Genomic DNA, 23,972 nt, shown 5'->3' on the forward strand with positions numbered 1-23,972 from the left:
CCCAACAAGAACAACTATAATTCAAGATATGTGATAGGTGCTGGAGTTGACCAACAGCTGGAATCTTAGGGAATGAGAGCTGAAAGGTCACTAGAGGTTAGAGAGTAGGTTGTTTCCGAAGAATAGAACTGAACCGGGTCTTGAAAGACCCTGAGTATTTTTCACAGGCATGAAAATAGAAGCAAGCGTTGCATGGGGCATCTTGGTGCTTTGGTATGGGTGTTTAGCCCAATATGGGTATGGTGGCATACTGGGAGGGGCACCACATATTAACGATTTTTGGTTTTATCTTGAAGGTGATATGGCAAAGATACCAGGCCAAAACAAGAAAAAGTTTTGCTTATAAACTTTTTCTGAAATGTTTCTTAAAAATCATTTAAAAATGTTTTCTAAATCCTAGTGAGTTTAATAAGTTCTATTTTCATTTATGTCTGTGACATCAATATGGTATGTCATTTCTGGTTTAAAGTATGATACAAGGAGCTTCGTAAAGAAACCGAAAGATTTTTGCATTGCCTTTGAGTAACCACCAGAAAGCATTTAGCTTCCCAGTTGCCAGCAATCAGCTGCAACTGACCGTAGCTTGACAATTAAGGAATCCTACATCTCATCCCAGATAACGTATGTTTCTTTTCGAGTTTTTATATTGCGCTTTGGTTGGCAAAACATGTTGTCCTGCAACCATTTACCTGAATGACGTAATGCCTGGACAGTTCAGAATAATTCCCAGTGGGAAAATCTAAGCCGAGGCTCATCAATTTCGCCTTTCCCATTCATCCTCAGCAGCAGTGTAGGCTGATTTCCCGCTTGTGCTTGTGACTTGCTAACAAGTTGAAATATACAGTACTGAACCTTGTGTGTCATGAAAGGGCTATCACTTCTATTGGGTTTACCAAACCATTTTGTTTCATGATGTGAATCCTGGCTGAAACAATACACCTTTTGTGTAGAACCTTCAGCAGAATTAACGGAAGACTAATCACTTCATCGCTAATGCCACTCTTTGCTTGTGTTTGAACATTGAAACAGAAAGGGCTACGAATCTATCTCCACTTGGTGAATCTTTTTTTTTTTTTTTTTAATAAAGAAGAGACTTGAAGGGAAGAAATAATATTTTTATTTTTGTAACTCGTCTCCCTACCAGGAAAAAAAAAAAAAAAAGCCTTTATTTTGTGGCCATGAGTATCTGCAACGTTTGGTTAGTTACCACACACAGTTAAGCAGGATCAGTGTGTACAGAAAGCCAATTCAGTGTCTGTAGAGTTCTTTTGTAGTTTTCTGTGTGAAGGTTTTTTTTCTCGTTTTGTTTTGAGTGTCATTTGCAATTCATTGTCTGTGTTTTCTGAGGTTGGTGTATTCAGCTGCTCTGACCCTGGGTCCTGCACATTTAGCTCCTTGGATACAATCCTCTGACGTTACTGCTGACGCTAGGAAGACAAAAGCCACTGAATATCTTAAGTAATAAAAAAAAAAAAAAAAGCCTTTGTTACTGTTTGTTATTATAAAACACCTGACTGGGAAGAAAAGCATCAAGATAAAAGTACATTCAGAGTTGGCACATTACATGGCCACGTTTCTCTTCGGACGCTGAAATAGCTGTAGAAGTACCAAGCTAGGTCTAGATGAAAACTCCCAAAAGGAACAAGGCCAGCAGAGGGAGAAGACCCACAGCAGAGGCCCAGGTCTGTAAAGCAGACCTAGCACTTTGAGTTGGACTTCTCGGAGTCATTTTAATTCCATGCAGTCTCGGCTGCTGGTAACTAAAAGTCGTGCTATCCCATTTTAAGTAGGAGCCATTGCTGAAGACTGTATACATCTCAGGGATTCTGTGTGAATGTTCTAAAGTATTATTTTAGTGCCGTTCATCCGTTAGTCCATATGGATAGTGGAAGACAGTAGCCCAGAATTAACACACTACATATTCTAGCCAACCTGGAAGATTTGCTGTCTACTTTTCACTACCAACCGTCTGCCCCGAGTGAACAGAGTGAGAAAATGAGAGAAAGTCATTTTTCTGTCACTACCAAGGAGACCAAGATGAGCACAAAGCACAGACTGAAAGCCTCACCTTGTACATAAGAGAAAGCTCACTTTAGTCGTGAAACCCCAGCAGAGGTGTTTCTTAAATCTAAGGTTCTTTAAGTTGTTAATAAAGTACAGGTTTCCACACACCATCTTATTGTGCTACTAAGAAAGACCTAACCTCTGTTGTGATAAGGTTCCGAGCAAGAAGCCAGGTAGACGTGTGTGGAATTGGCGAGGGTGACCTGGGTCACTCAGCGCTCCAAGTGAAGGCTGTGTGTCGGAGCTGCATTGTACGTACTCCCTGGAACCAGACGCCAGTCCACGAGTCACGCTTTCATATCCTGCCTGTTTTATTAATTGGCAATCCGCTAGTGGAACACTTTCTCCTAGTTAAAGGGATCTTTCAGTCACTATCAGCTCAGTTCATGAATATGCATCACACACCTCCCCTAGGCCCAGTCTCTTCCCAGCCCTCCTTCACCTCCAAATTGCTCGGACTTTTTATCTATTTATTTATTTATTAGCTCAGGAAGTAACGTAGCTTCTGTTTTAGTTTTTGTTTTCAGTAGATGCTGTTCCAGAGCAGATAGCTCCCTCTCTTGTATTCCCCACTTCACAGTAGAGTTAGAGTGGGTTGTCCTAAAAGTAGCCTAGAAGATTTTGAGATCTTAGAAATACATAATATACAAAGATCCTCATAAAATTTTGTTTCATTCTACATCTTCCTCTACATTTCATTCAACTTTCGGTTTGATTTTCTTTTTTTAGAATATTTATTCTTTATCAATTTGGTGGGTACAGAATGAAAAGACGTCTTGACCAAATTATCCCTGACAGTTGTATTTAGAATTTCACTGTTTGTTCAAAAAAAATTTTATTTAAATCCTTGTCAGTATTTCAGATGTAAGATTGTATGATGTTTCCTGAGACTAGAATGCTAATAATGAATACTTAATGGAGATAAAATTAAACTGTCGTCCGGTTTGTAGGGTTAGCTTTGGAGGCGGAACAGGTGACAATGCAGAGGTCAAGGGATGTATGTTTGTGTTACTGCTAATATTAGTAGTATTGTTAATGAATGATGCCGCTTACTGACTACTCAGATGATTTATATGCATTTCTTCTTTTAATCATAATAATAATCCTGTCAGATCTAATACGTACCTTTTGTGTTTCTGACAAGGAAACAGACTCCCACTTTGGTTGAGTAACTTCTAAAAGGTTACGTTATGTCTTCTGTGCAATGTTATCTATAAAACTTAACTAAAATTCTTCTCAACTGAAACTATCTTATTTCCTCACTTTTTCCTCTTCACTGCAGACCACGATCAAGGTGGCTTCGCTGCTAGACTGTAGGATATAAGCGCCTTCGAGAAAAGATTATGTCTGTGTTATTTATTACTGTATCCTTGGTGCCTAGCATAGTGCCAGCTCAGTAGGTATAGTAAGATACACAATCTGAGGCAGGCTCCAGGGTCTGAGCTGTCAGCGTAGAGCCCAACGTGGGGCTCAAACACACAAGCCCTGAGATCATGACCTGAGCCAAAGCTGGACACTTAACTGACTGAGCCACCCAGACGTCCCAAAAGTCTTCATGACTTTGAATGACCTAAGATTTCTTAGAATTCAAAAAGTGCAGGCTGTGAAGAAGAAAAAAATGAATCATTTGGACTTTCTCAAAATTAAACTTCTGCTCTATGAAAGATCTTAATCCACAGAATGGGAGCAAGTATTTGCAATATAGATATATAACATCAGATAAAGGATTTGTATCCAGTATATATAAAGAACTCTTCAGTGACAAGACAGCTCAGTTAAAAGATGGCAAAAACAAAAACCAGACACTTCACAAAGGGTAATAGTAATAGGAATGACCAGTAAGTTCATGAAAGTATATTCGTTGTTACTAGTCATCAGATAAATGTAAATTAAAACTGAGACACCACAACATGCTTATTAGCACAACTAACATGGGAAAGACATATTAAGTGTCAGGATGCAGAGCAGCTAAGAAGCACATACAGTGTTGGTGTGAACATAAATGGTATAACACTTTGGGAAATTATTAAGTAGTTTTTAGGTTACCCTTACCAAATCCCACTGCTCTGTATTTACCCAAGAGAAGTGAACAAAGTCTTGTGCATGAATGTTAATAGCAGCTTTATTCACAAGTACCCCAAACTGGAAACAAGGCCAGTGTCCATCAGCAGGTGAATGGGTAAATAAACTGTTTATACGTGCAGCAGAATACTTCTCAGCAATAATGAAGAGTGAATATGATACAGCCACATGGATGGACCTTGGAGTCATTATGCTAAGTGAAAGCAGCAGCAAAAGAGTGTCCCTGCTGCATGATTCCCTTTATATAAAATTCTAGAAAGTGCGAGCTATAATGATAAACAGCAGTGGTTGCCTGGGGTCATGGATAGGGAGGGATCTTTTTTGGGAGTGTCGGAAGTGTTCTGGATCCTGATTGTTGTGGTGATTTTACAGAGGCATAAATCTGTCAGAACTCCTCAATACTTACACTTTAAATGATAAAGTTTGTTGGTTTTAATAATGTTCTCAAATAAAAAGAAACTGGACAAAGGAAGACAGAAAACAAATTCATTAAACTTCATTTTATGTTTTTCAGTATGCATTTCCTTATATTCTCCTAAGCTACATGTATCTTTACCAACCTTTTTTCATCCTACCTTAAAACATGTCCTCACTGTTTTAACCTACATCTACATACTTTGCTGTGCCAACCTGCAACTTAGGAAAGTTATGGTCAAGAAAATGTGATTTTGTAAGAAAGATTATGTCCTGGGTAATGAGGAAATGAGACTGTAGTTAGGGCAAAATGGAGCAGTGGGAGGGAGAACCCAGCTTCTGGTCTCCTTGCATTAGTTACTACGTAGACGCAATGCCCTTTTTAAGGAAGCTGAAAACAGTAAGAGGCATCCTATTTTGAGCCTGTGCTTCACCAGACCAGTCTTTTAATTTCTGCATGACATTTTCTCAAAAAGCTTACTTATTGGCAAAATAGTCATCAGGCTTTTTATAAAAATTATCGAGTGTGATGGCATTTTGAAGTTTTATGATAGAGAAGTCATAGTTTATAAATCCTGTTTTAACCAACACACCCATCAGTGCTGTTAAAAATGTATATACACATGTGCTCCTACAAATTCTTCAAAAAGCCTTTAAGGAGAATTTCTAATGAGATCATAAGCACCAGACATTTGCTAAACCATTTTGCTGTTCATCCATTCAGTGGTCAGGTCAGTTGTAATGCCTGAGAATTATGTTCTGGGCCTGGTAGCACAATTTATAGCGGGATCTCATCTCTTTCACCATTGTTTGGGGGTGCAGCCATCAATGCCTTCCCTGCTGCATAATAATGCTTGTCTCAGGTTTCAGAATACGGGTTTGGCAGCCTGGTGGGACATTGCCTGAACCCTTGTCTCAAGCTGGGTGGAGGATACAATTGGAGCTGAAATCTCAACATAAATTTTAAACGATTTCATGTAAAAGGACAAACTTATTGTCAGTGAACTTTACCACGATCCAGGCAACAGTGATTTTATTTCTGAAACAGTGATCCATTACCAGGTATCCTGCCCAGTTTATTAGTTGGCACTAAAATAACATAAATTAATTGGCAGTTTAGTGGAAACTCAACAAAAAGTTCATGAGATTCAGTTTAACTATTTTTTTCAGCTGAATCTTGGTAAGTTTTCTAGAGATTTAAGTGCAAATATTTATTATAAAAATATGCAATTCAGTTTTGTTTACTGACACTTACTGAGCCTCTATAGTGAGCCCTGAAGGTTTCATGATTTCTTTCAATAGTAATCGTCAAGGAGTCCCATATCATTTTTGCTGCGTGAATATGTTATTTTCATCCCTGAATTGAAATCACCATTGATTTCATGACATGAGTACAGAGGAAAAGGTGAAGGAAATAATGAGTTTTGATATCTGCTCACCTTAGAGCTTAACTCCATTAAATGGCACATGGGCATCTTGGGACATGTGGGTATTGAGGATGTGTCCCTATGCAAGCATGTGAAAGAGAAAAAGTGACTTAAGCTACCTTCTTAGCCACTCAAGGGAAAAGAAGAGACGCCTGGGAGAAGTTAAAGAGGCTCAGTAACCCACACATAAGTTCAGGAGTAGGGCAAGTGTGAGTCCCCATTTTAAGGTCTCTGAGTAGGAGCAACTATGTATTCACAAGACCATGAGAGTGAAACCCTTTTTTGGTGCAAGTCTCTGAACCTTAGTGAGCCCCTACGGGGGAAAGGGACAAAGAATAACATCCTATTTTCACTTCCAGTTGACAGGAACAACTTCCAAGGTCCCAACAGGTGGAAAGTCTGATTGCTAAGGACAGAAAAGCCTGTACCTGATTGGACAGGACCTTGGATTTCTTAGAGGAAGGGGCCACCATGCCTTTCCCCGTTTTATCTCCCCTGTTGGGTATAGAGTAGTTGTGTGTTCATTGCTTAGTAAATGAAGAGTTAAACAAATGGGTAAATCCACTCTTCTCTGCTTTCACTTTCCTCCTTTTCGTTCCTTTCTTTTCCTCCGTTTTCTCTTTTCTTTTTCATTTAGAACTTTTCCAATGGTTGATTAATTTTTATGAAACGTATCCTTACCTGTCAGCACTCGGCAGTGGTTTCTAATTACCTTCTCATCCCAGTAGCTGGAACTGTATCCATAACATGCTAGAACTGAGTTTAAGAAATGTGGATTTACCTATGCAATTATGAAATGTGGATTACCTATGAAACCAGTAGAGACTGGTTCCTCAATGGGGTTAGGTTGGTATACTTTGGGTGTGATTTTTCCTCTTTGTAGGACTTTTTTTTTTTTTTTTAAGATTTGTTTATTTTTGAAGTGGCAGTTGGGGGGAGTGGGGGCGGAGAACAGAAGATCTGAAGTGGGCTCCCCACTAACAGCAGTGAGCCGGATGGAGGGCTCGAACCCACGAACCATAAGATCACGACCCGGGCTGAAGTCAGATGTTTAGTAAACTGAGCCACCCAGGCACCCGTGCAAATGTTTCCTCTTTTATAGGACTTTTAACCTTATGGAGAAAAATTGCTTTTAAAAGTCGTTAGCCACTATGAGGGTATTATTGCTTTTGAAACGTTTAACCTGAAGGTTTTCTTCATTTTAGTGAAATTTAATACCTTTTTTTAATCTCGGTACACATGGCTATCTAATTATTTTACATAATAGAATGTGCACTTTGTTTTGTCCAATATCAATGAAGGTACCATTGGATACAACCAGCGGAACAGAATCGATACTCTCATGTATCTGCTAGCATATCCACAAAAACCCATGGTTAAAACAAAGACCATTGAGTTGATAGAATTTGAGAAACTGCCAGCTGGACAGAATGCAACAGTTGCCGTGATGAGTTACAGCGGCTATGATATTGAAGATGCCCTTGTTTTAAACAAGGCTTCCTTGGACAGAGGTAAGTGGGTCTACAGAGCTCATGATGTGCAGAATTAGGTATAATAAGGATAATCAGCTAAAAGTCACCTGGTGTCAAAATGTTAATGTCAGTTTCAAGTGATTTGAATTTTGTAACATATAAACAGGAGGTGGTTAGGTTTCAGTGTTGACTTTTTTAATGAATATTACATAGAGGTAATTTGTTAAATGTATTATTAAGTGTATCTTTGTTGTTGTTATTTTACTTTATTGGGGACTTGAGAGAGTTCCTCAACAGAAAACATGCAAGAATTTGTTTATTTCCTAGCAGGAATTATAATAAATGAAAAACGGTTTTTGGATATATCTAGTTAGTCAACAACAAACTGAGAAGGCCATAGCAATATTTCTGTGTTAAAGGGTTTTTTAATTGTATGTCTCAACCCCATAATGTTAGACCTTTTAGTTAGGAAAATGCTAAAAGTTAAAAATACCCATGCACAGACCCCCGACCTACCAGTTCCTGTGCAATCTTTTTGTCAGTTTTCTGACAGTTTACTTTTGCAAGTCACTGCTCATGGTTTGTTAGCTGTCACCTGACCTGAAGTCTGACTCCTCTCTTCATAATCTCTCTCTTTTTCCTCCCTGGCATACTCATTCTGCCTTCCCCTTTACTCTCTGTAGTTGCTAGGCAGCCGTAATAGCACTCCTAGACATGTGTCTTTGGCATTAATGTTGGCTGCACTTAATTTATGCCTCTTTTTTTTCCTCCAGATGACAACAGCCATGCTTTAAAACTAGATGTTTTCCTTTCTGATTAACTGGTAACGTTTATGTGGAAATCTGAAGACTTTGTGATATCTGTCAGAAACTCTGCAACACCATTTAATGATCTGAGTTTACTGTCCTCTAGCTTTTAAGCTATCACCTGTAAATAAAATGTCCATTCACACTTGGAGGAAAACGCTTCTTGATTTCAGGCAGCTCAGATTCCCACTGCACTCTAACACGTTGCAGTTAATGGCCAGTGTACGGAATTTCAAGATCATGTAATGTTTCCAAAGCAGCTGGCTCGCTGAGCGGAGTTTATTATGGCCACACACAATTTATCAGGAGCCATAATGACTGAGACCTTTCTTGGAGACATACTAACATCCTCATCTCCTGTCCAGATGTCGAAATTTGTTACTTCATCGCACGGTCACCTTCATATTTTAAAAGTTATATTCGAGCACGGAGGCTTTATTTAGAAACCCACTTTTTCCTGATTTTCTAAACCCACGTTCTTAGATTTCTTATTAAGAGTTCTGCCTTTGGTGGAGAATCGTAAGTGAAGGATTTTATAGCCATGCATTTATTTCATCAGTAATAGCTGACATTTAATCCTGAGGTGTCTCCCTATTTAAGTAAACTCTGACATGGCTCAGTATATGCTAGGGCGATTAGAGAGAGAATGCAGTTTAGAATAACTGCTTGGCCAAAGGGAGAAAAGAAAAGAAATGCAGTCACAGAATCTTGGGTGACTCTACAGCAGATGGGTCTTCTTGAGGGATTCAGTGCGGGAAGTTTTTCCTCCACCTAAAGGTTTCCTTCTGTTCCTTTTGCTTATCTTTCATAATGCTTATTTAGATTGTTGGTTGGTGTCAGGACTTTTCCCTCATTCACTAGATAAATGTGATCCAAAAGTATAATCAGAGTAAACTCTCATCTTCGGGGCACAGGCAAATGATTTCTCCTGTTAAAATTATTTGACTGCGGCTTCTTTTCATTTTCTCTCCTCTCTGGAGAAAAATTAATCTTTTTGTGCCCTTGTTTGGGACTTCCTCTGAGTGCCAAAATTGGAAAAAGAAAAACTTTTCAGAGAAGGTTAGCAGAAGTTATGCACCAGAAGGGTGTGTGGGAAGAATCTTGGTTGATCAGTAGACATGGTGTGTTTCCACACTGCCACCCAGCTGGCTGGGTGACCTAGGCCACGTGACTTCCCTGGACCTCATTTTGTAGCACTTGTAACACTGTACCTAGAGCAGCTAAGCTAGGTGGTCTCTGGGGCCCTTTCCGGTTCCCATATTCTGTGGCTCTGTGCCCTGAAAGAATCACAGTGATGTTCAGGTTTCTCTCACCTTTCTCCATCATGACAGGATGTATTCCATGCTGGAACATGGTTGTAGAGATTCCAGTGTTCATGTGGATAGTAGGTGTTGGAGAGTTTCTGAGCCAGTTCTTTGGATTATCAGGTTGCTATTTGGCCATCCCAGATGACCCAAATGTAGAGCAAGTTGTGGGTCGTTCAGTAACACAAATACATGTTTTCTCATAGTCGTGTTGGTGGTTCTGACCCCCAGTTTGGTTTCATTTTAGGCTTTGGGCGCTGCCTTGTATATAAAAATGCTAAATGTACATTGAAGCGCTATACCAATCAGACTTTTGATAAAGTGATGGGGCCGATGTTGGACGCTGCTACGAGGAAACCCATCTGGCGACACGAAATTTTAGATGCGGATGGTATCTGTTCTCCAGGTAAGAGCCCTTTTTAAAAACAATTTAAATGTATACTCTTTGCAACATGAAAGTTATGCATCAGTATTTCTGAACATTTGGTAACAGGGAAGAAAAAAATAACAACTTACAAAACCACTTTCCTAACTCAAACAGTGTGGTCATTTTTGATGAATTTCCCTTCTAGTCTATTTTTCTACGCATATATTTTTACATAGTAGTAGTTCTATTCCAGTTATACTTTTCTACTTAAAATTTTGAAGCACAGAAAAGCCACTTTAAGGAAATGTTTAAAACAAAATGCTTTAAGAGTGTAAATGCCATTTCCCTGCATCTACACTGGCGTTTTTCATCATTTGTGCATCTAACATGCAGACTGACTTGAGACTCTTCTTCCCCCAAAAGTGTGACTCTGTGATAATTACAAACTCGCAGTGAATTTTGTTGATGCCACCGCAGCCCCTGCCCTTGGGTCTTACAGTCCAGCGTGGGAGGCTGACAGTGACCAGAGGATCACATGTAAACATGTCACATCATAGCCAGGCTAAGGAACCCTATAAAGATCTGTGAGGGCATTTAATAGCAAGAGGATCTGACCTAGGCAGGAAGCGCAGGCTCGCCTTCCCTAACGAAGGGCACTGAGATCTGGAGGATGTGTGCAGTTAACTAGTAAGTAGGGGAGCGGAGTGTGTCCTGAGCTGTGGTGTCCTGTAGCTATAGATGGTTAAAGGTTCTGAAAGGCCGGTGCGGCTCAAACAGGGAGAGGACAGGGGAGGGCAGTAAACAATCTAGAGAGAGGAAGAGCCGGAGGTGGGGCAGGGCCCAGACACAGGCCTTGCATCATGACGCTGTTTTCATCAGAATCCTAAAAGCAACACTACAGTCAGGTATGCATTTTGAAATGATCGTTGTGACCACAGCATGGAGAGAAGAATAGAAAGGGGCCAAAACAGAAGGAGACCCAGCGAGAGCTCTGGCAGCAGAGCAGGAGAGTGGGGCCACAGTGAGGCAGAAAGATGGGCTGTGGTGGGGACATTGCTGGGAGGGCAGAGCCACGTGATTTGTCACGATGGTGCCTGGGTGGTGGGTACTTGCATCTGCTGTGGTGCCCACAGCCGCGTGGCGCACGGCTTCCTCTCCTCCTGGCTGCGTTTCTTTCTCGGAGAATTTTGCTCACTGTTAACCTGGGTTTTGTGGCAGAGAGCTAGCACCATGACAATACTATAGAGTAGTCGGCCTTGGAGCTTACCAGGAAAAGATGCAAAGAAAGGTGAGAATAGCAGGAAAATCAAAGAAGTATTTTGATTGCCTCGTCGTCCAAGTTGAGTTGGCAATGAGTGAGTACTAGGTGAAATAACTTAATGAAAGTAAGTGGCCCAGACTTGTTCTGACACCCCAAGATATATAAAATTGCCATTTATTGACATGAAGTTTCTCCTGTTAGTTTGGTTCTCTAAACCAGTTTCTTGATTTTTTTACACACTGATTTTTCAAATGGGCTGCCACAATTACTGACGAGCCCTGTTGAACTCTGGCTCATACCATATCGACCTTTTCCTTCCTTGTCTGCATTTCATGGACCAATCTAATCACCTAGTTCCATGCCCCAATAATGTGTGCATTCCACAGAGGTGGTAGCGATTGGACTGTAACACCCTTGTCTTTTTCTTAGGTGAGAAGGTAGAAAACAAACAAGTGCTTGTCAATAAGTCCATGCCCACAGTAACTCAGATTCCTCTGGAAGGAAGTAATGTTCCACAGCAGCCACAGTATAAGGATGTGCCCATCACGTATGTATTGGTTTCACCTTGGAAATACCTAGAAATATTCAAAAAAAAAAAAAAAAAAGAAAGGCTAGGGGAAATTAGAAGTTAGCTCTTGGAGGGTTGGAGAATAGAAATTACAATTGGGGGTAATAATAGTTGTCATGAAGACAGCGTGGCGTGGAAGATAAAACCAAGCTGTGGAATCATGTAGGCCTCCCACCCTGGGTTTGAGTTGTGGGCCAAATAGGCAGGACTTCCAGGTAGAGGGAACAGTGAGGTGAAGGCCCCTTGGGCAAAAAAGCACCCAGATTTAGAGGACCAGTGTAGCCTGCTGGGGCTAGGTTGTACAGTACTTGGGAATTCCTTCGGTAGAGAGTGATAGGATCAGATGTGTGTTAAATAAGTAAATTAAACACACTGGCCACAGTGTGGCATCACTACTGCACGGGACTATAGCTGGGTTCAGTACTGGTCATGTGGTATGTTACCTTATGTGGATGAAGCACTCACACCTTGGCCTCAGGTTTTTCATCTGTGCAATGAAAGAGTTATACTCATTAATCTCCAGATGTCTCAAATACAGTGAAATTGGAGACTTCATGAGATGAGCCATGGGCCAGTGATAGCAACCACACTCTGACATGAAAACAAAACCGGAAGAAGTAACAAGATGCTTAGTCTAGCCGGGGTGTTTGGAGTTAACTGAACTCTTGAGGTGGGGGTCTGGGGTCACACGGGAGAGCTGGGTTCCTGGGCCCTGGAAGGTAGTTCAGCAGACCCGTTCTGACCCACAGCTGAGCCCTGCTCCCGGCCAGTCACTGTGCCACTTGTATTGGAAACACAGCTGAAGTGAACCACGACCCTTCCCTGAAAGGAACCACACATAGTTAGCGGAGGCCTGCACAAAAAAAGAAGTCCAGTGAATATCCTGATCATAGTGACTTCATTGAGAGCTTTCTCTGTACCGGTTATGGTTGTGGGCAGTTTACCTGTGTTAGTTCACTTGTTCTGGCCACCACTCCATGAACCAAGTGCTCCTAATAGCCTTGTTCAAAAGACACAGAAACTGAGGCACAGAGAGGTAAAGTAATTTACCAAGGTCACACAGCTGCAAGCAGCAGAGTCAACATTTGAACTCCCACAGTTTGGCTTCAGAGCCCAACTCCTGCCCTCTGTGCTAAATGCTGCAGTGCTATGTGTGCCGTGGATTTGTCTGTGGGGTGAGTGGGAGTGCAGAGGAGAAACTGGGCTCTCCACTTAGGGGAGGGGTGAGGGCCCTTGCCCCGAATACTACAAAACAAAAAGCTGTTTTAGGGTGAGAAAGGTGGTTATGCTAGCTGGTTTTCATCCTGTCCTGGAGGAGGAGATCTTTTTTCTTCTTCAGAACTCGCGTCCCCTCCTCCTGGGTTCTGCATTTAATCTAGTCTTTTAGGGACCTGACTCTCTCATTTTCTCTTCTGTCCTTCCATGTCTTCAGCCAGCTTTCTGTCGATTCCTTCCCCACAGGCTAGAAAGTGAGCTCCCATATTTCTTATCTTGAAAAGAAAACGAAACCTTCCTCAGGGCTCTGCGATCCTTCCAGGCTGCCAAGCATCCTGTTTCTTTGTCTGCCATGAGGGAGTAGCGTGGGAATGGTGTGTGCGGTGTGGGTTAAGTTGCCTTACGCCTGCCTCTCACAGTCTTTCCTAAAGGTTAGCCATCTCAGACAAAGACTGGAAAAGGGAAACGGTAACCTTTGGACTTAATGTTGAAAAATGAAAGGCACGTTTCAGAGTCCAAAATGGCAGGGTCAAAACATTCTGTGGTTGATCTTAAGTAAAATATGGTCTGTGGGTGATAGGTTCACAAAGGGCAGTTTGAAAACTCTGTTTTAGTGACTTGCTGTTAATATTAGCTACAAAGGGGCTACGGATTCATATATCGAAAAAGTGATGATCTCTTCAAATGCTGAAGATGCTTTTCTGATCAAAATGCTGCTGAGGCAGACGAGGCGTCCAGAGATTGGAGACAAGTTCAGCAGCCGCCACGGGCAAAAAGGTAAATTGTGTCGCTCCCCGATTTGTTTACAAAACTGAAAATAGTATTTGTTAACCACGTATATAAGAAATGTGTAACTTTCCCCTGTTAAAAAAAATATACAGTGTGTTGGAAAAATCATTACATTGTTAGCCAGATTTATGCTGGTTTTATTTCTTAGACTTTGCTGTTTTTACTTTAATAGCATTGAAAAATGTACCATAAGGTTGCTTCTCTTTGCCATTTATTTCATTTTTTTGCAGCTGCTCCACCCAAAATTATAATTACGAATACACTCTAGACGACGTACCTCCTAAGATACAGGTAGACGTTCAGAAAATAAATAGCAGCACCTCTTTTTTGTGGAAGGTGCGTATGTGTTCCGCTGTCTGTCGGGTCCTAGTACCGTAGGGCGTCAGCACGAGCAGACCGCTCAGAATGGTCTGCGCCTGTGTTTAACGGTGAGCAGCCTGTGTGAGGTTCCCAGCTGGGGGGCTGTGGAGCTGAATTAGAACGCGGGTGTCCGGATCCCAGCGCGGCGCCCTCCCCGTCTGCTGCAGGTGGCCCCTCGCCTAGATATGTTTCTCCATGTGGTCCCGCTGGTGAGCCCTGCTCTTCCTGGGAGGTTACTGCTGAGTCTTCACGCGGTTGTGGCTCCGAGGTGTCTTGTTTTCGTATCTTCAAGAAACAGAGCACTGTGTCACTACTGATTAACTTGCTTTCTGTAGGCTCCCTCTTAGGGACGCGTACCCGCATACCCTTGGCGGTTCAAAGGGGAACGTTTGCCCTGGGGGTCGAATTTGGGCCGCGTCTGCCACTTAACTAGTTGAAGAGCAGCAGCAGCAGCAGCTAACACTTTTGTGGCACTGTGTGCCCAGCAGCGTTCTCAGCACTTCACACACACCGACTCGCTGGCTTCTCTCTCACACAGTCCTGAGAGGCCGCTGCTGTTTTTGTAGATGAGGAAACAGAGGCACAGTGACCTGAGTAGCTTGCCCAGTGTCCCCAGTTGGTGGCGGAGTTGGTTTTCGAACCCTGGCAGTGTGGCTCCGGAGTCCGTGCTCCTGACTGACATCCCTGCTGTCCTGAGCGTTAAGCACTTGGCATAGTGCCTGGCACACGGTGGGTGCTCAGGAAGAGACAGCAGTGACCACTGACATTGGCTCTTTTGCATTCTGCTCTCCAGCTTTGTGTCTCCTCTTTACTCCTAAATTCCTAGTGCCATGTCCTCATGGTTTTAACTGATGGGCTTAAAGATAATGGCATATTCTCGCTGATTTCAACTTTTATTTGCCACACAAGTATATAAAATATTACAATTCATTTACTCAAATGAATCCAGCCATAGTTGTCATTCCTTCCATCAGTGAAACTGTTCCAGACTAACACTGTTTTTCAGTTGACAGACACGAGATTGTTTTAGGCTGTCAGTGTTTTGTTTAAAAAAAAAAAAAAAAAGACTTTATCCATGTGAATTTGACACTTCTAATTCATACGGTTCCCTAAAATGCTAACTCTTAATACCTTTTGAGTGTTTGTAAACACTTCTTGAGATTCTAGTGTTTTCCAGTAATTAGCAGTGAAAATCAACTTCTCTGTATTGAAACTATTTCTCCCTCTCTCTTGGTTTAGGCAATTGCTGAGATACACTACTAAGTCATTCTGGAGTAACCATAATCTTATTTGTAGCCTCTATTTTTCTTAACCTGTTCCCTGGACTGGGACAAAGCTTGAAACTCTTCTTATAAAATATTGGCACTGGACACTTTATAAGAATGCACACTGTAAGAGAAGGTCTCCATTTTCTGAATCAGTTTACAAACTTCAAATATCCCAAATCCTCATGTTTTATTCCACCAGTGTTGTGCAAAGAGAGGAAGGCTGGCAAACATTTCAGTTATTATCCACTGTGTTCTAACTCCACTAAACTTCTTGAGGACAGGGATCACATTCTTAAATTCTTATAAAGCCTGATAGAGCTACTCTCATGGAGGGTACCTGATAGGTGTGTGGTAATGGTTAAATATGTGAATGAATTGAAATCGGGAAATGAAAAGGGACAGATTCTGCACTCTTGATGGATTGATTTTACTCAGTTTTTAATCTATACATAGTATGTGAGTATGTGTGTGTATAGTATAGTCAAAGCAGTACTTTTGAAAATGAGAAACACACTTGATTAGTAAGCTCCTATAAATACAGACCTCTACAGGTGCAAGTAATGGCAGTGAGTCTTTCTGCTGTAACATTTTTTCAAACTAATAATATGATAGGGATAATGTTCATTGACAGAAGTGGTTTCCAGCCTGAAGTGATGTGAAACTGCAGATTTTGGAGATCGGTTGAACCTTACTGGGGCTTGACTTGTACATCTCTATGAAATGGGAAGAAGCCCTCCTGGGGTTAGGTGACCTTTCACTTGCAGTGAGGAGTTTATCTTGCTAGTATTCTTTTCCAGATGGCTTTTAATCCAAGGATGAAAACCTTCTGATTAGCCTAGATTCCCTTGATACTCCCTTGTCTTACAGCTTCATCAGATTTATTGAAAAGATTGGGGGGAAATGGACAAACAAAACATAGGTAGTTTAAGCCTTAAGAGAGTAGTGGAGGGAATGATGTAGAACGCTTAACATAATTTTTGTTTCTTTTAAGTGTAGTTTTTTAATCAAGTAATAAATGCACGTGGTTTAAAAGATCAAATAGTACAAAAAAGGGGGTTTTGAACTGAAAAACATCTGTCCCTGCCTTTTCTCCAATTCTTCCCAGAAGAGATTTCTTCTCATTTTTATTCTTCTATTTTGAAATCATATTTTTAAATATTTTTTAAATTTATTTATTTTGAGAGAGAGAGAGTGGGGGTGGCACAGAAAGAGAGAGAGAGAGAGAGAGAGAGAGAGAGAATCCCGATCCAGCCCCAGTACGGGGCTCAAACCCACGAATCATGAGATCATGACCTGAGCTGAAATTGGATGCTTAACCAACTGAGCCACCCAGGCGCTCCTCGAAATAACATTTTTAAACAGCTATTTATGTTATTCATCCATGTTTGCTATTACCCATTGATTTTCTGTTACGATGGATAGGAGGAGCTGGAACTTGGCTGTCTTTCCTTCTCACTCCCTACCTCCATTCCCTGCACAGGTTTATCGTAATGTTAGGTTACTTATTTCAATTGTATTATTACAACTATATAAATGTTGTTCACCCACAAACCAAGTAGTTGAGGGCATTTTCTTTATGGTCTAACTTTATTTTTTCAGAAATTAACAATCTTTTTCTATTTTGCCTGATTTTCTGATTTCTGTTTCCATTCTTCTGTACTATCAATAGTCTCTCAACACAATTTTCCACATGATCAGTTGTCTGTTAGGACCATTTCTCTCCCCAGAAGACCTTCTCTGTAGCACCCCCATTCTTCCTGCTCCAATCTGTGGTGGTTTTCCTCTGAGCCCCAGCTTTCTAGCCAGTGTCTTAAGAACTGATCGCCACAGGTCTCAGGAGTTCCGGGCAGAACCTGGCTCAGGGCCGTGAGCAGCCTCATCTTCTGTGCCCCAGAAATGTTTTCAAGAAAGGGTAGGAAGCACTCTATGCTGGTTTGCTTTAATCCCATATCACAGACCAAGGACTTACACAACAGAAAACGTATTGCCTCACAGTTCTGGAAGCTGAAGTCCAAGGTCAGTGTATTGGCAGGTTTGGTTTCTCCTGAGACCCCTTTCCGTGGCTTGCAGGTGGCCACTTTGTCCTGTGTCCTCACACGGCCTTTTCTCTGTTCAACTACCTCCTCATGTCTCTCTCTCTTCTTAAAAGGACACCAGCCATATTGGATGAGGGTCCACCCCATGACCTTATTTAGCCTTAATTACCTCTGTAAAGACCCTGTCTCTAAACAGGATCACATTCTGAGGTATCCTGGGTGATCTAGGCATGGGGGACACAGTCCATAACACACTCTAGTGGCAGTCATTTGTGAAATTCCCATCTGAGCCCCCTGTCTCTTGGCTCATCCCATGTCATCCCGCCACCACCTGCCCCCACCACAGTGGAATAGTCTGTTTGTTAAATTGCTGAGAAAGGATGGCAAGAAGTAACTTTTGTAAGATCATGTATATCTGAACATGTTCTATCCTCCTAGCTGATTTATACCCTGGTTGGTTATAGAATTCTCGATTGAAAAATTCTTTTCTCTAAGGATCCTGACAACATTGCTGTATTATTATCTAGATTCCACGTTACATTATTTTTCCTGATCTGTGTGTGTGTGTGCGCGTGCGTGCACAAGTGTGCTGTTTCTCTCTCTGTTCCCCTTCCTCCCATCCCCTTCCCCTGAAGTTTTTACTATCTTCTGTTCTTGGAATTCTAAAATTTTCATTCCTTGTCCTAGGAAGTCAGGTACCTTCTTATTCTGGAAGTTCAAGTTCCTTCAATTTTCAGATATTTTCTTATTTTGTTGATAATCTTCCTTCATCATTTTCCTTGTACTCTCATTGTCCATTTCCTTCTCTTGTTTTTCTTTCTAGGATTTGATTGGCTTTATTTTCCATATATTTTTTTTCATGTTTGTTTATTTTTGAGAGACAGAGCGTGAGCAGGGGAGAGGCAGAGAGAGAGAGGGAGACACAGAATCCAAAGCAGACTCCAGTCTCTGACCTGTCAGCACAGAGCCCGACATGGGGCTGGAACCTACGAACTGTCAGATCACGATCTGAGCCAAAGTCAGATGCCCAACAGACTAAACCACCCAGGCACCCCAATTTCCAGATTTTTTAAAACCTATTGTATTTTAATTTCTAATCAAAAATATTAATTTATAGTCTTTCTTATAACCATGAGTATATATTTTTAGTATTATATTCATTTTTAGTTTTAGTTGTTTGTTTTCCTTTTCAACTGTGTTCTGTTCCTAATTGTCTGTACTCCTTGAGGGGTTTCTTCCCCCTTCGCATTTGTTGTTGGGAAATTTTCTCTAATACCCGAAATGTCCATGAACCCTAAAAAGCAATTGGAAGCTTTATGGCCCAGGAATAGAATTTGTTGACTGGTGGACATCACTATAGGGGAATCAGGCAGTGAGCCATGATTATTGCTGGTGTCAGTTTCTATTAGGATCTTTCTAACTTTTGCTAGAAGGTTGGAGCTGGGAATGAGGGTCGCGACAGTACTTAAGACCATCAGCTGCCCTTCAGGGAGCCAGGTAGGGGCAGGGGGCTGGGACCCACTATTTAGTGCACAGACTTTGATTTAATTCCTCTGTATCAGGCTGGTTGGTACCTTACCCTACCATCTGCTGGGCTTGCTGCCCTGGGGTGTCAGGTCATTGTGGTTCAATTCTTAAGGAAGGGTTGGGGGAGAATTGTGGTTTCTGGCTATTCAGGGTAGGGAATAAAAAGTCAGGGGCGCCTGGGTGACTCAGTAGGTTAAGCATCTGACTTTGGCCCAGGTCATGTTCTCACAGTTCGTGGGTTCAAGCTCTGCGTCGAGCTCTGTGCTGACGCTCACAGCCTGGAGTCTGCTTTGGATTCTGTGTCTCCCTCTCTCTCTGCCCCTTCCCTGCTTTCTCTCTCTCTCTCTCTCTCTCTCTCTCTCTCTCTCTCTCAATTAATTAATTAAAGAAGAAAGTAAAGAGCTGATGATGTCTTATATAGACATTTATTTTTACAAGTATTTATTAAGTATCTTCTAAGTGGTGCTATTCTAAGCCCTGGTAACAAGAAGTGAACAAAAGACAAAATTGCAACCTTGTGGGGCTTCCATTCTTGTGGGCAAGAGAGGTAAGGATACGTATTGAGATAAAACAAAAGGGGACAATAGGAAGCATGTGGGGGGAAGGCATGAGGTTAAGAGTTGAAATCTTAGGTAAAATGGCTGGGGTGCTGCACCTTATTGAAAAGATGGCAGTGGGAAAGTAAGGGAGCACACCCTCCCTGGCCAAAGAGCATTGTAGGCAAGAGGAAGGCCTGAGGCTAGAGGCCGGCATGGCTGGAGCAGAACTAGTGAGCCCAGAGCAGTCAAAGCCATGCCGTGAACTTTGGCTTTTCCTCCGAGCAAGGTGGACAGCTGCTGGAGGAGTCTGAGCAGATGAGAACTATGATCTGACTTACTCTGGCTCCAGTGATGAAAACACAAAGCTGTAGGGGACAAGGGAAGGCGTGGTACCAGCCGAATGCTATTACAGTAGCACAGGCGGGGTTGGTGGTGAGTGGGGAAAGCGTGGTGATGGGGAAACAGTGAGGAGGGGTCAGTTGAGGCACCTTTTAGATTCCAGCACCCACTGGAATTGTTGCTGGGTGCGGTGACTGAGCCTCACACCTCCTCCCGCTCTTCACAGTACTTTGTGTCTCTGTTTCCAGAGCCTTCCAAGGAGTGGGGGTGAGGGCTGAGCCAGTTCTCCGCTCCACCCTCTTCTGCAGGCACTTGGGTTTACCTTGCTCCTTGTGTTCACCATTTACTGCTCTTCACTCGTCAGTTCTCACAACAGAATTCTTATCTCTTGCCTGTTGTTTTTCTTAAAGGTCTGGACCTTAATTTTTGTCAACTTTCATATTAGGCTTTGAGAGGACGTGGAGATAAACAGATGTGTCCCAGCTGCCATGTTGACTGGAAACCCCTGTGTCTGTTATCTGGGAAAGCTCAACACGGGAGTGCCTGGTGTCCTCGGTTTTCTTCCCTGCACTTGACAGAACTGAAGTTAAGGGCTCGCTTCGGCAGCACATGTACCTTAGAACAGAAGTAAAAATTGTGTCTAACTTACTTTAACACCCAGTGAGAAGGATATTTAGAGCACCAACCTTGTATCTGGTGTCCAGAGCTTCTTGTTTTGATTGGCTATTTTAATCATTCCAAAGATTGAAAACTGACTTAAAAATGTTCAAAGCTCACACACTCAGAATTATGGCATAAATGTAACAGTCGTTAGAGGGGATACTAATTGCATTCTCTCAACTCTTAATTATCTGAGAATAGCTTATCTTTTGCCTGGGTTATTAACTGTAGTCCAAAAGCCCTGAGGCATGAGCAAGCTCAGTACCTTCAGGAGACAGAATGAAGACTGTTCTGGCCAGTGAAGCTTGAGGAGGAGGAAGCACGGGGGGGGGGGCACGCCCCACAGGAACTTGTTCCACGTAGACCGTGGACCGGGAGCCGGTTGGGCTGTTGGGTGGTGAGCAGAAGAGAGGCATGAGGAGATCTAACTGCCAGTCCTAGAGGTCACCTTGGATTCCCATGGAGAGCAGATTGAGGAGGGGGAGGAGGGAAGCAGGTGGTCAGTGGTCCAGACAGAGAGGATGGCTGTGTGTGCTCAGGAGGAGCACCGGACGGAGGGAAGTGATAGACTCCGGGTGTGCTCCGAAGGTCCAGCCAGCAGGACTTGCTGGTGGCCAAGGTTTTGGGGGAGGAAGGGCAGAAACTGAGGGAGAGGATGAGGTCTGCTCAACTGCTGATGTTTACCAAGCAAGGAAGACTAGGGACGAGGTGTTCAGAGTTAGGCAGGGGTTGAGAGTTTGGGCTTCAGGTCTGAAATGTTTAGGAGACTCTAAGTGAAGATGGTAGGTGGGTACTTGGGATAGGTTAAGGCAAGACATAAAATTTGGGAGTCATTTGCATGTAAATTTATAGCACTTTTTATCTTCTGCCTATTAATAATTTGTAAGCATTTTCGTTCCCCCCCTTTAACCTTTACAGATCTAGTTCATGTTGTTACTTCTACTCTATAGAACCAGAACATGGAGACTCAGGCGAGTAGTTTGCCTACTTCAGCTCAGTGCTGGCAGAGCCAGGATTTGAATCCGGGTTTTTGATCTGAGTACATTTCCCATTCTGTTAAAGGTGGCTCCTGTCTCTTCTGATATCCCACTACCACTCTGCTCCCAAGATTGCCATAGTCTCTAGGAATCCCCCCTTGGGAGAGACAACCTTTTCTTGAAACTGAAATCTAATATTTCTTACAGCTTTTGTGTATCTCCTCCTTAAGGTGGTCATTTTCTCAAAACTCCCATTCTTGGATAAGCAGTTTTACAGGGCTCGCCTCTACCACCAGTTTGGAGTAAATACTGTCCCCACATACTTTATTCCAGAAATGTCTGCCAAACCCCCATCTTAAGACATACTCCTAGCGTAAAGCTGTATTTTTCAGGAATCCCTTCCTATCCAGGATCAACTCATTATAAAACACTGTCCCCATTTCTTTCTTTAATCAGTCCTCTGGCCAGGCTCTCATGGCCTTGGTTAAAATTCTGTCAAGAATTTGAGCAGATATGAAAGGAAGTATTGAGCCCTCAACTTTGAGCATTCTCCTGATTCCTCTGGCTAGCTGTGACAGAGCCAGCAAAGAGGGAAGCCGAGGGACAGTGAGGACAGTGGGCTGGTTTGGAACATTCACGTGCAGCAGGCACAGCTGGTGGCGTCTGTGAGGAGCCATATGACCCAGCCCTTAGTGTGGGGTCCAGGGAGGAACAGCAGGAGGTCTGGAACAGCTGGATGTTGGCGAGTGAGACGTCATGAACAGGATGGAGAAGGCAGTCCACAGCCTCAGCTGTGGTCGTCTGTCATTGTCATGAAAGGAGCTGATGGAGGTTCAGTAGTATGTGAATCTTCAGGACATGTGTCGCACCAGGATCCCTGCATTGATTTGTTTGCCTTTTGGCCCAGACGCATGCCAGAGTAAGAGCAGTGTTAGCTGGGCTTCCTTTTCACTATTTTTAGGCAGGATCGTTTGGAAATTGTATCTTTTCCTTTGTAGGAAGGAAGCTGACACATGTGTATTCTGTATGAGAAAATGTAAAGATCGTTTGATTTAATGTACCTTTATGCCCATTTCTGTTTTCCTCCTGCATTTAGAGCATTTTATTTGTTATCTTTGGTGTTCAGAGAGCAAAATGTAACCCTGCAGATGGCCTGATTTGTGTCCTTTGTTAGTAGTTAACTTTTACAGAGCTGTTGTTATTTCAGCAAGGATTCTTTCAGTACACGTGTAGTGTGTCGATCGTATTTCTACCCCTGTTGCTTCCCATAATTTCCTCTCTGACAATTAGAGGAGCCTTCAAAATCTAGTTTCACAGAACCTGAGTGTCTATCCTGCTCGAGCCTGATCAGTTTTAAGGTGGTGGGGTAATGAGTAGCTAAATGAAACAAATGTGTGGTGGAGGCTGTACCGTAGTAGCATGCTGTGTGTTGTAACCGAGCTCACGGAGAAGATTGAAGAGGACAGAGCGGGCGGTGAGCTGCTGCGGCAGGAGTGTCAGCACCGAGTAGTCAGTTGGGAATCCGCACCAGTGCCGTGCGATAAGCAGACAGTGAGGTAGCTGATAGAGAAGGCCCACGAAGAATCAGTGTTGGAGCAGGAGCTGTTAGAAATGCGACAGCCTCAGCAAACGGTGTTGCCTTCTGTGACCTCCGGAGTGGAGGAGTACTAAGCCGAGAGCCACATGTGGGGAAGGAGAAGTATTTCACGAAGGCAGAGGAGGCAGGATTCGCTCACAGCACACTCTTTAGATAAGGGAATTCCAATAGTCTTCTAATGAGAAATTCAAAGAATGTTAATGAAGTACAGCCTTCCTTTGGGTCTTTGGGAAGCCTGTTATATGTCTCCTCACTAAATGCCACTGAGTCAGCGCCCCCTCCCCGCCACCCCCCCCCACCCCCCCCGGCCAAGAGCTGGGTCTTGAATCAAGAAGCTCTAGAGCAGTGCGTTCTTTACTAAAATTGCAAAATACGAATTTGTTTTACTTGTTTACAAAAGAAGGACAGTTTTATTTAGTCTGTTTTAATCTCAGTTGGGGAGAAGTTTTAAAACCCTGAAGTTTTGTTCTCTTTTCCAAGTATTCTAGATTTGTAGATGCCTTAGAAGGACTTGGCAGAGTGATGCTGCATGGGGCAAAAGAGAGTAGAACGTGGTTCTGGAATGTTCTTTATGTTTTCTCATCATAGTCTTCATCAGTAGAGTTGAAGATAGAAAAAGACGTTCACATATGATGTGATTGGAGTCATGTTTAAAACGAGTTTTTATTAAAATCAAAATTACGTATTTAAGTCTCTTGAACTTTGGTATGTATAAGTTCTATATGAAGGGAACTCATCCAAGGCAGACATTTTTATCTTGAGCTTTGTGTTTTCTGATGGTTACTTCATTTATTAGAAGGACACGGGCACCTGGGTGGCTCGGTTGAGTGTCTGACTTCAGCTTTGGTCTTGATCTCGTGGTTCATGGGTTCGAGCCCTGCATCGGGCTCTGTGCTGACA

The 23,972-nt window shown here is 42.5% G+C and overlaps 1 protein-coding gene across 2 annotated transcripts in view; it reads left to right on the top strand.

Annotated features, from left to right (window-relative positions):
• The window catches only part of POLR3B (RNA polymerase III subunit B), a 103,502-nt gene that overhangs the window by 58,411 nt on the left and 21,119 nt on the right, over positions 1–23,972 (top strand). For both annotated transcript variants that reach the window (XM_047864883.1, XM_047864884.1), the window contains exons 20-23: positions 7,289–7,498; positions 9,817–9,975; positions 11,627–11,744; positions 13,615–13,757. In XM_047864883.1, the coding sequence (XP_047720839.1) occupies positions 7,289–7,498; positions 9,817–9,975; positions 11,627–11,744; positions 13,615–13,757 (630 nt within the window). The remainder of the gene's footprint in view (positions 1–7,288; positions 7,499–9,816; positions 9,976–11,626; positions 11,745–13,614; positions 13,758–23,972) is intronic.

This window comes from Prionailurus viverrinus, chromosome B4 (assembly GCF_022837055.1).
Source record: "Prionailurus viverrinus isolate Anna chromosome B4, UM_Priviv_1.0, whole genome shotgun sequence".
Classification (NCBI taxonomy): domain Eukaryota; kingdom Metazoa; phylum Chordata; class Mammalia; order Carnivora; family Felidae; genus Prionailurus; species Prionailurus viverrinus.